Raw genomic sequence first — 12,454 nt, 5'->3', positions numbered from 1 at the left:
CACAGAATAAACAAATCTAATTTTTTTTAAAAGGTTGCTTTTGGGACCAGCAGTTAGCATAACAGCTATATTGCTGGACTCCCATGTAGTCGACCATAATTCAAGTCCTGGACCCAGTGGTTTAAACTCACACTGTGTACGCATGCGTATGAGCCCAAGATCCCCAGAGGAGAATGGAGGAAGAGAAGGGATTGCAGTGTGGCCATTTCCCCTGGGGAGTGATTTCTCGCTTTCTGTCTCTGTCTTTCTGGCAAGCACACACGCCCTATAGCAAAAACCTCTCAAAAAAAAAAAAATGTCACTTTTAACCTATCACATGTGGGATTACTCCAAGCTAACCCTCAATACTTTAGTCCTAAACCTTTGGCCCCCAAAGAAAATCACAGCTCTATCCATTCACCCAAGATCTAAGGCATCTCAGGGAGCCTTATTCTCAGGAGCAGTGAGATGGGAGGGATCCAGGACCTGTACATCAGGGAGTCGACACCCATGTATTAGGTCCCTTCTATGCCAGGCATTGTTTTAGGTCCTAAGAACTTGGCAAGAGCGAAGACCCTGCCCTTGCTCGGCCTTAGGTCTAACAGGATAGAAATGAGGAAATACATTGTTAAAGCTGTTCCAGGGAACCTGCAAGATGCCAAGAGCTCTGGGGAGCAGCACCTTTCCTAGGCTCAGAGGGCCCAAGGAAGATTCCAAGCTCACCTGAGAACTCAAGGATGAGCTGAACTTCCTAGGCAAGGAGGGGGAGAGAGGGTTTCAGGCAGAAGGAATAGTCTTGAGCAAAGCCTAGGGACATGGCTCATGTAGGGGACAGAAAGTTAGAGGACTCTGGCAACTGCCCATGTCCAACAAAATGTCCACTCTCCACAGGAATAGATTCAAAGCCCTGCTTTGGGTCTCTGAGTAACAAGTTGATTAAATAAGCTCTTCTCAAACTCTGACAGACATAACTCTGAACAAAATGTGTTGAGCAGAGTTGAGAGAAACACTTAGGTTAAATAAATGTATTTTTGAAGAAATAGAGTTGGAAGATTCTGAAGCTGTGTTTCCAGCCTGAAGCGGTAGCTGCAGTCCTGACTTAGGCAGGGAAGAAGCAGAAAAGAGAGGGCTGCCAGTGTCTAGAGCAGAAAAGGCAGAACAGGCAGGTGCTGTCAGAAACCAAGTGCCCAGGGATGTACAAACCCACTACCACTCCCAACAGAGAACAACTGAATGGAGTACAGACGACCTTCCTAACCCTGTTATTAGAAACCCTTACAAACCAGCATATTCAGTTACATGAAAAAGGCTGGGAGGTTAATATAAGTGCATGGATTGCTGAACAGTTAATGAAATCACAGGAAAAGAATTCAATGACCACGTCAATTATTAATGTTAAATCTGATTCGATAATGGAGAATAATGACATTGTGTTCATATCTTTCTAAGTGATGTATTGGTCTTTCCATTCAGCAAGAATTTGTTGAGTACCTACTACTTGCTACACATGATGCTGGACACTGGGGATATCGGATAAATGAGACAATAGTCTCAGACATCAAGAGGTAAGGCAGAAATTACTACAAACAGCTTGGGAACAACAGTATGTTTTTAAATCATGTTTTCTGTTTCTTTTCCTACTTATGCCTCTACTCCTTTTTTTTTTAGAGGTTTTTTTTTTTTTTTTTTTTTTTTTTTTTTTTTTTGGGCCATTCCGGCCACTGGAACCCCTACTACTTGCTACACATGATGCTGGACACTGGGGATATCGGATAAATGAGACAATAGTCTCAGACATCAAGAGGTAAGGCAGAAATTACTACAAACAGCTTGGGAACAACAGTATGTTTTTAAATCATGTTTTCTGTTTCTTTTCCTACTTATGCGTCTCTTCCTTTTTTTTTTTAAGGTTTTTTTTTTTTTTTTTTTTTTTTTTTTTTTTTGCCTTAGGGCACATGCGCTCACTGGAGACAGAGACAGAAACAGTGAGAGGGAAAGTGAGAAATCACTCCCTGGGTGGATGGCCATGCCACAATCCCTTCTCCTCCATTCTCTTCCTGGGATTTTGGGCACACATGTACACACGCCTGACATGAGTTTGAAGTCACCAGGTCCAGGACTTGAACTGTAGTCTGCCATGCTGTAGTCCAGGAACATAACTACGACACCACCTCATGGTCCCCTGATGGCCTATTTTCATGTGCTCCTTTCCACCCCTCTTTTGCCTAGAAATTCTATCTGACTATCATAAAATTGTACCATTTTATGGTCTAACAGGGCCTTGGAGAATATACAGACTTGTTTACAGTCTGTTTGGATCCTAAGGTTTCTTGGCAGTGCCTCATGGGCTATATGTTGACAAATGCTTGATGCTCTATGCTTATTCATTCTTTAATTTCACAAAGGTATGCAAGATTCATGTATTCCAGTCAAGCACAAGGCACTGAAGATAGGACAGTGAGCCAAAATCTGGAGCATTGAATGCTCACAAAGATCCCCGTCCACATGGCATTTATAGTCCATGATGAAGGGCATTAGAAAAATCATATCACAGATGTAAACTTACAGCTTTGAGACATGCATGAAGAAGGATACATATGCACACAAGTGCATAGAATAAATTCAAGATATAACCCAGTTATGAGGTTCTGAAAAAGCTGGGAAGTAGAGGATGAGATGAGGCCTGAAGGATGGATGTGCATTCAATAGGAGGGGAAGATAGTTTCGGGAAAGGATGGTGTATGCACAATGGCTTGAGATTGGGTGGGGAGGAGGTAGAGAAAGAGAGAAGGTAGTAGGGTGGAGCTCAGAGGCTGAGATAGATTGTGGAATAAAATGAAGCTTAGTGTGCAGGGCTTTGGAAACCACATTCTGGATTTGGGTCTTTATGCTCAGAATATCAGGAAGCCATAGAAAAGGTTCTTTTTTTTTGGGGGGGGGGTCTGTTTTTAGGAGTTTTTGTTTGTTTGTTTACCGTTTTTCATAATAATTGGAATATGTATTACCTGGAGAGTAAGTTCTAGAAACTGCTATAATGGTGCAAAGTCCAGAGGGAGGTTTTAAGGGGGGAAGAGCAGAGGACGGGTGAGAGGAATGCATGTGCCTTGGAACCTCTCTCTGGCTGCAGTATGTAGAATGCATTGGAAGGCACCACGGGAGAGAGCAAGCAGTTCAATCAAGACATGCTGGTTGGACGCAGGAGCTGGTGGTGGACAGGCAGCTGTTAAAAGGCATGAGCTGCCCCTGACTCTCAAGGCACATGAAATGCGCCTTTTTTTTTTGTAAAACCAAACAGATTTGGCTCTAAGTGACCACTCACCATTGAGAGCAAATGACAATTTGGAGCCAGATTTCATTTGAAGGCTCCCAGTCCTTCCCCACCCTCTCGGTTACATTAGTGCTTACCCAGTCAGGAATACTTGGGAAAGGGTGTTATAGATTTTTTTTTTGTCTCTGCTTTCAGTCTATTTTCATCTAGAAAAATCTTAGTATGAACTGTGTCTACTGTCTGATACTAAAATGTATTTGGAATTGCTGACCCAAAATACCAGCTATCTGTTTTTATCTAAAAAGTCATAACCATAAAATTGGGCACTGACACCTGGAAACATCTGTTTGAACCTTTTTTGACCATGAAAAATAGATTGCTTATAGATGATACCTTTTTTAGATTCTAGCTTTTCAACTGCCATACAATTTTAAAGTTGCCACCAAATAAGGGCATTTTCTTATCTGTTCAAAATGACCCTAAACAACATACCTGTAAATGTGAGCACAGTCTTTCTTTTGTAACAGGGGCTCGTGGTCAACAGTTCACTGTGTCCTGAGCTTTTGGTCTTGCCCTTCATAGACTGTTTGAAAGTGTAAAGTGGGAAAGTCCTGGGAAAATGTAAATTCCATGGTGGTACTGGATCACTGTGAGTAGAAGACCACTCAGATCACCCTCAGCTCAACCCTTTGCATGAGCTTCTGTGGTCTCTCTATTTGGGACACAGCTATGGAAATCCCAACACTCAAGGGGATCATTGACTTCCCTGAGGAACCAATTAGATGGGCCCCAGGTCAGAACAAAACCCCTCGACATTGCACTGAAGGCCTTGAAATCCTCTGGGGCAATTTGAGACTCTTTATTTAGCACAGATTTTGCTGGGTGTCAGAGGAATGTGATCTGGCACAGTATAGAAGCCCTTTGCAGCCCATGGCACATTTCACAGGACTGCATGTACCTTTCAGTCCATAGCTTCAGTAGCTTCCAGTGTGAGTCAGGGTGTGTGGGGCTGCTCCCAGACGTGCAGTAAACTTGCACTCACCTTTCTACTCTTTACCCCAGCAGCAGAAGTGCCTGCAGAGTTCTGAACCTTCACAGTCATGATCACAGGGCCAGCCCCACCATGGGACATGCCCAAAGTACTGCGAGTACAGGCCTAAAAAACAAATGCTATGGGGGAACCAGCAGTTAGCATAATGGCTATGTCACTGGACTCCCACATAGTCGACCGCGGTTCGCATCCCGGACCCAGTGGCTTAAAACTCACGCCGGGCGCATGTGCATGTGTGCCCAAGATCCTGAGAGGAGAATGGAGGAGAAGGGATTGCGGTGTGACCATCCCCTCTGGGGGGTGATTTCTCACTTTCTGTCTCTATGTCTCTCTCTGTCTGTCTGGCGAGCACACTTGCCCTATAGCGAAAACCTCACCAAAAACAAAACAAACAAACAAACAAAAAAATGCTATGGGAGTTCTACTCTGGACTCTTGATCCTTGGTCGTTTAGGCTGTAGACCCTTGCCTCTTTGACCTTTGCTATGGCTAGTTCCTCAAGATTACCTGACTTCAAAATGTATCCAGTGCCCCCTTATGCCAGTGACCTCCCTGACTCCTGGCCCTGTCCTACTAACACCACTGCCCTAGGGCAACCCTGAGCTAGAGGGTAGGGAGTGATGAGTGCCAAACAGTGCACAATGACAATCTCCCGGGCATGTAACCACATAAAGCAACTCTCAAGACCTCCATGGTGACATTTATGCTCCAACCCCAACTGTGGACTCCCTTCAGCCCATACCTTGCTCAGTCAGACCAGACTCCAAGTAGCTTCTCAGCATATCCTGCTTCTGTGCCCCTGTGCTTTGATATTATCGAACTCTTCCCTTTGCTGTGATGTCCTTCGCCTCCCCACTTTCACTTTTCTCCAGGCTCAGCTCCTTAGGAAGCCTTTCTTCTCTTACCCCAGGCTGGGTCACATATTCCCATTATCAATTCCCATAGAACACTGTGCTTATCTCAGTTATCACACTTATTACATCATAGTGTAATCACTGATCTCTCTCATAACTAAAAACCCATTATATTGAAAGCTTGCAAAATTCATTCTCAGTGCATGGGATTTAACAATTCAGAAAATGTTCTTGGATGAACGAATGAATGAGCAAAGGCACAACATTGGCTTGCTCTTGCTTTCTTTCTCTCTTTCTCTCATGCACACACACATACCCCACAAACAGTTTGTGTTGAAAGCACTGGATCAAACAGCTATGCACTCTTACATAAACCTAAATCACTTAATCTGTAAGATGTATGTACTAGTACTTGCCATTTTTATGAAGATCGGATTAGTTTGTGAAATAACCTTATGAACAGGGGGTTGGATGGTGGCACAGTGGCAAAACACAATTCTATGTGAGGCTGACCCTCATGGAAAGGTCCTGAGTTTATGTTCAGAGGCTTCCTGAGTATGTCAGGCACATGCATAATCTAGGACTGGCTGAGAATGGGGGTGGATCACAGTGTGAGACCCTGTTGGAGGTTTGCTCTCTCCCTCTTACTCTCTCTCAATCATGGAAGAAATAAATAAACTTAAAAAGAAAGAATGGAAAATCACCATACAAATTTAAGACAGTAATAATACTAAGGAACTTGGTAGAAGTTAAACATTGCTTAGCCACAACTTTTTGCAGTTAAACATTACTTAGACATGGTCAGTAAACAACTTACAGTTTTCTTTCTTATTTTTCTTTTTAATCACCAGAGGATGCATGAGCTCACCAGAGACAAAGGGAGTGTAGAGAAAAGAGAGGGAGAGGAAGAAAGCACACCTCAGTGGTGTATGATCATGCCACAACCCTTTCTCCTCCATTTCTCTACCTTGTTTGGATTTGGGGAACACATGCACACATACCTAACGTGTCTTCAAGTCACCAGGGTCAGGATTCCAACTGTAGTCATCCAAGTGGGATCCATCTCCCTTAACTACTAGGCCACGGGGTGGCCTCAGTTTTTTGTTATTTTCATTATGTCTTTCTCACGGCAAATTTTTTTAAATCCAATATTTTACACAGGAAAATATTCTCTTCACTCTGTTCTTTGTTAACAATGCCCTATTGGGGAAAAAAATAGATTATTTTTTGTTGTTGTTGCTATAGGGCATGCATGCTCACTGGAAACAGAGACACAGAGAGAAAGAGAGAGAGAGAGAGAGGAATCACCTTCCAGGTGGGATGGTCATGCTGTAATTCCTTCTCCTTTATCCTCCTTTTGAGATTTTGGACATGCATGTACATGTGCCCAGCATGTTTTTCAAGCCACCAGGTCTGGGACTTGAACCACACACATAGCCATGTGGGATCCAGCTGTCTTAACCACTATGCCACCTGGCTAGTTCAACTGCTTGGCCCTTAAAAATAGTTTTGACCACATTTTGGATTCTGCTCTGCCCACAGTCTTACAAAAGCTGTTGTATTCCAAAAATATTGTACAAGACTTCACATACCTGTCCACACACATACATGTCCACATAGACCTCATTAGCACAGCCCAATCAGAGGGAGAATCCATGTAGGCTTCTGAGTCGGCATTTCTGAAGAAATTCACAAGGATGATCATCTATTCACTGGTTAGGCTAATAATATTTTCTTAAATTCATTTCTCCCTAGAGTGAAAAAGAGAGCAAGCACACCCCCAACATGGTCTTCATGCTGCAATCCACCCCCAGTTTCAGCCACCCTGGATCATGGGCATGCATGCACCTGGCTTATAGAGGGAAGTCCCAGGATGCAAATCTGGAACCTTCCCACATGGGTGTTCCTTGCAGCGCATTGTGTTACCACTGTGCCACCATTTAGCTATAAGTCTCATTATTATTTTAATGATTTTTATTAATAATAGCTACTAAATGGGTATACTTGTTGTATGCTGAGTAATGTGTATTGAATATTTCAAAGTGGAAAAATCTCTGAAAAAGACACTTGGAAGTGGCTAATTTTCCACTGGGTAGTATGAATACTTAATTATTAAGAAAAGCAATGAGTTAGTGCATGGATCTATTATATGCAAGATTGATTTTTTGTTTTTTTAGTTTCAGTTGAAGTTCAGTAAATTTATTTTGTCAAAACAATCGATTTATCTTGAGCATTACTGAGCCAACAGGACATCAAAATAAAAAGTTGTCTAAAGTTAAAGACACAGTACATTAAGAAATGACCCTCAGTCACAAAATTATAGTTTGGGATGGAGGTAGATGGGAGGAGAGTTAATCCAAACTACAGCAATGATGTCTTCAAACCACCTTCCAAGCAGGACTGCTGATTGTTTCTTTTATCTCTCGATGTGATGTTGAGCTCCCTTACAAAAAAAAAAAATTTCAGTGGAGAATCATAGCTAATAATGTACTGCGAGTTCTTGAAACTATACAAGATACATTCTAAGTTACATGTGGTTTCCTTATTAGCTTGTTTGGTAGGGTGACCTACTGCAAAGCAGGCTCAATTACCCCACCAGTCAACCCCCTGGGAGTTATAATTTCCTCCATAACCATCACTGTTGTAAAATCCTCCATAGCCACTTCCGGCAAATCCTCTGCTGCTGCTGTGGCTGCCTCCACCACTGCGACTGCTGCTTGTGCGATTGCTGCTGAAGCTGGAACTGCTGGCACCGCTACTTTGTCGATAGTCTCGGGCACCAAACCCTCCACTAAATCTACTACTCTTAGAACGTCCACGATTGCTACCTTTGTAGTGGTGTTCATAAGCCATGTTTTCTAACCAAGATGGCACTTCTTGTTTAGCTTCAATAAGAAGATCTAACAAATCTTTAGTAATAGTTATATTCCTTTCATTAAAGAATGAAGTAGCAAGGCCAAGGTTTCCTACTCTGCCAGTGCGGCCAATGCGGTGTACATATTCTTCTATGTCACTTGGCAAGTCAAAATTGATAACATGTTTCACATTTGAAATATCCAGTCCTCTTGCTGCTACTGCTGTAGCAACTAGAATTGGGCATTTTCCTGAGCGGAACCGGTGAAGAGCTTCCTCCCTATCTCTCTGTGATCTATCTCCATGGATACTGGTACAAGCATATCCTTCATGGTATAAGAAATCCTCCAAAGAATCTGCACCCTTTTTGGTCTCCACAAACACTAAAGTCAGCGAATCTTTGCCTGTTGCATTTAGAAGGTCAAGTAGAAATGACCGTTTATCTGATTCTTCCACCCAAACTACTTTCTGTGTGATGTTCTCAGAGGTAGAGCCAACCCTTCCGACAGCTAGAAAGATATAATCATCCAAGAAATCACGAGCCAGCATCTGTATTTCCTTAGGAAAAGTAGCACTAAACATCATTGTGTGGCGGACACCCTTTGGAGGCATAGTATCTTGTTCAACTATTCTACGTATCTGAGGTTCAAACCCCATGTCCAGCATTCGATCAGCTTCATCTAACACCAAGTACTTGCAGAAGTCTAACCCAATCTTTCCTCTTTCCATCATATCTACTAGCCGTCCTGGTGTAGCTACTAGCAAGTGGCACCCACGTTCTAGGTCTCGAATCTGCTGACCAATATCAGCACCACCATAAACTACACAAGGACGAACTCTAGATCGGTATGAAAATTTTCTGGCTTCCTCATAGATCTGCACTACTAATTCTCTAGTTGGTGCCAACACCAAGGAGATCGGGTATTGTTTGCGGCGCCCATATCTTCCATTTTCCTTCATGGCCTTCAAAGCCTCACCTGGACCATCTGAGTAAATTTGGCTCAAGATGGGCAAAAGAAATGCTGCAGTTTTTCCAGATCCCGTTTGGGCACAAGCCATTAAGTCTCTTTTCTCTTTGATAATTGGGATGGCATGTTTTTGCACTGGAGTAGGGCGGGTATAATGGGTAAGCTCAATATTTCCCATGATGATTTCTCCCATCCTGACATCATTAAAACTTTCAATGTGTGGAGGACAGTTGTTGCCTGTTGCCTCAACTGGAATATCATCATATTTCTCAAAATTAATCCCAGTGTTACCTCCAGAGAAGAGCTCCTGTTCCAAGCGTTCACTTGGGGGGAGTGGTTTTGACCAATCATCTTCATCTAATTTGTCACACCAGCGACTGTTGCCACCGCGTTCAAATTTGCCAAAGCCACTTCTGTCAGTACGACTGCCAATGCCATCATAGTCGCTCCTCCCACGATCATCAAACCTTCCTCTTGATCCACTCCCACGATCACTGAAGAAACTAGACTTCCCTCTTGAATCACTACGAGACCCAAAACTGCTGTATGCATCCTTCTCTTTACTGGCGCTCCAGCCTGAACTGAGTTTGTCACAGAACCCTTTAGTAGCTTCCCTGTTTCTTAAATGAGGAGGGATGTAGCGCCCTTTGCTGGCTGTGGTTTCGCCACTCTGACTATCGGGAGAGTTCAGTTCTAGGCCGGCAAACTGCTGATCCAGCCCGAGAGTGTTTTCCATCACCACATGACTCATTCCTGAGGAGCACCAACGACTCGGAGTCTTTCGCTGAGGAGCGAGTGTTTGACTCACCACCGAGGCCTTCTCAGCCCAGAAGCTCAGCTCTGGCGCGGCCACCGGCCAGATGCGCCCACTGGAAAGGCCGCTGCGTCAGCACGAAGACGGCGCCTCCGACTGCCCCGGCTGAGCCGCGGCGACCGAGTCCTGCCAAGTCTCGCGGGATTTCCTTTCTCCTCAGTCCGGTCGGCTGGAGCTCAAAGCGCCAAGTATGGTCCTAGTTCGCTCGAGCTTCGCTTCCCTGCCCTCTACTGTGTTTCTGTAAGTACCCCGGCCTCAGTCTCGGAGTTCTTGAGATCTCATGAAAACTGGTCTCCCGCTTTCTGCCAGCTCTGAGGCCTCACCGTGTAACCTAGGCCTGTGCGCGCCCCTTTCTTCCCCGTGCCCCCACTTCCGCCCTTCTTTCTTTCTAGCGCTCTTTCGCTTCTTCCTTTTCGGATTCCCGGGGCTGCGGGATGTCCTTGGTCTACCTCTGCCCCTGCTCTTCCTCGCAGTCTTCCTGAATGTGGAGCTAAGCAGAAAGAGGGGTGACACCGAGGTGGCGGTAGGTCGAGTGACGGCAGATGTTGGGAGCTGCGGCCATTTTGTGAAGCCGGAAGTGCCTTGAACAAAGTGATCGAAATGGGAGAAGGGAAAAAGAGGGGGGAGGGGGAGGAGGAGGCGGGAGGAGGGAGAAGCGGGGACTGCAGGACCAATTTTCATTTAGCTTTATATTGTAAATCCCATGCCAGTTTCAAAGCCCGTGTCTTTGCTGTAGTAGTTAATGTACTCCCAGAACTGAGTTTCCACGGATAAGGAAATACATATCAGACATCTAGCCAGCTGTTTTACTACATGTCACTTAATTATTCTACAAAGTGGGTATTAGCATTCCCATTCCTCAGTGAGGAAGTATGGGTTTCAGGAAGTTAATAACTTGCCTAAGATCACAGGAAGTAGCAGAAGCAATCAATAGTAAAGGCAAGAAAAACATGATTTTGTTGTTGGGAATTTTAGTTGAGCTGTATACATGTGTTTTAAATACTTTATGACTACAGATACCAACTAAAAATGTAAGTGACGATAAACAGCTCCACAGAACTCTGCCACTGCCAAACCACAAATGCCCAGAAAGGATATAGCACTTGAGGCATTGCTGATATCACAAGAGATTGAGGAGGTCTCCAAAGTCCTTAATGTAGGTTGAGGCCAGAACAACAACTAGTTCAGACCAAGAGTGAGGAGGATTGCATCTCAGCAGTCACTGATAATAGTAGTGATAATGGAAGGGGAAGTCAAAGACTCTCAAATTGAACCTCAACTCCTCAAAGAGACTGAAATAGTCCTCAACTAGTGATGTACTCTAATAGTCATTGACAGAAGACAAAACAAATATTCTCTGCAGGAAAGCGTCTGTGAACTTGGGTTTAGACCCACAATATTTATCCAGATTAAGATCAAGCAATAGATTCACAATCCAAGATAACACAGAAGAACAAGGCACTATAGCTGAATTAGCAGAAACAACAAACAACAGATTTAGTTGGCCAAGGACTGTAGACACTGGAATTATCAGATACAGAATATAAAATAGCCATTGTATTTGAGATAAAAGAGATTAAAAATGTAACCTTAAAAATTATCAATCAGAAAGACATGATTAAGAAAATCAAATCAATTTTTAAGAATCAACATTCTAGAAATGTAAAATATATATATATATATATATATATAGATAATAGTTGAAATGAAAATTCAAAAAATGAGTTAAACAGCAGATTAGACAAAGTTGAAGAAAGAATTGTGAACTAGGAGTTATAGCCAAAGAAATTATTAAGAATATAACACAGAGAAATAATACAGAGCATATGGAAAATAGTAAAGATGATAACAGATATGGAATATTGAATGGACTATCTCAGATATTTCTAATCAAAATCCCAGAAGGAAAGAATAGAATAAAGGAGAGACAATATATTGGGTTGTTGGGAAAGTCATGACCTTTTTTTTTACATAGAAAAATACGTCATGACTTTCCTGACTACCTAATGTAAAGAGATAATTTTCCAGAATTGATGAAAAATGTAAATCAACACATTCAGGAAGCACAATGTACTCCTTATTGTCAAGAAAGACAATAAGGTTGTTAGCCAGCTTACTCAACAACAACAGGAATAATCAGTAACTTCTCTGTCCTTGCAGTTCAAACCCAGCGCTCAACTCAGGGGACTGGTTGTTAGGAAAATGAGGGAAAACCTGATGATTTTTTATTTTCCTTGCTCCACTTTTAGCCCCTTCCCACATCTCTATCTCCTCCACCTTTGAAATGGGATGGGGGGAAATGTATAGGGATGAGAGGGAAAACTGTCCTTTCTTCTCAGCTGGGAGCTATTTGTGTTCCTTTTTATCTGCAGGTGCCTTCTGTGTTGCCAGACTTTCAAATCCTTGCACTCTCATTTTGGATACCTTTGTGACCTGCACTCTTGAGCTACCCCACTGTGGTCACCCTCTTAGTTCCTACACCTATAGCCTCTTCAAGCTAAAACCCCTTGTCTCAATGGCAGTTCTCTTAAGTGGGTCCTTAAATACTACATGGATGTAATTCTCTCCACAGGACACCTAGGTGTGTAAGGCCAACCTGCTTCCATAAGCACTGACTTCTCACTCTGCCATTGCTGGCCTTAGCCAGAACTGTTTTCAGAAAGATATA

The 12,454-nt window shown here is 43.2% G+C and overlaps 1 protein-coding gene across 1 annotated transcript; it reads right to left on the bottom strand.

Moving 5' to 3' along the window:
• Nucleotides 1-7,323: 7,323 nt before the first annotated feature.
• Nucleotides 7,324-10,360, bottom strand: LOC102476847 (ATP-dependent RNA helicase DDX3X). The gene has a single exon (XM_006163275.2). The coding sequence runs from the start codon at nt 9,721-9,723 to the stop codon at nt 7,735-7,737; it is 1,989 nt and encodes a 662-aa protein (XP_006163337.1). The 5' UTR covers nt 9,724-10,360; the 3' UTR covers nt 7,324-7,734.
• Between the last annotated feature and the right edge of the window lie 2,094 nt (nt 10,361-12,454).

The sequence above is a fragment of the Tupaia chinensis genome, unplaced genomic scaffold (genome assembly GCF_000334495.1).
Source record: "Tupaia chinensis unplaced genomic scaffold, TupChi_1.0 Scaffold141887_1, whole genome shotgun sequence".
NCBI lineage: Eukaryota > Metazoa > Chordata > Mammalia > Scandentia > Tupaiidae > Tupaia > Tupaia belangeri.
Note: the sequence above shows the minus strand (reverse complement) of the source record. Positions and strands in the feature narration are given on the sequence as shown.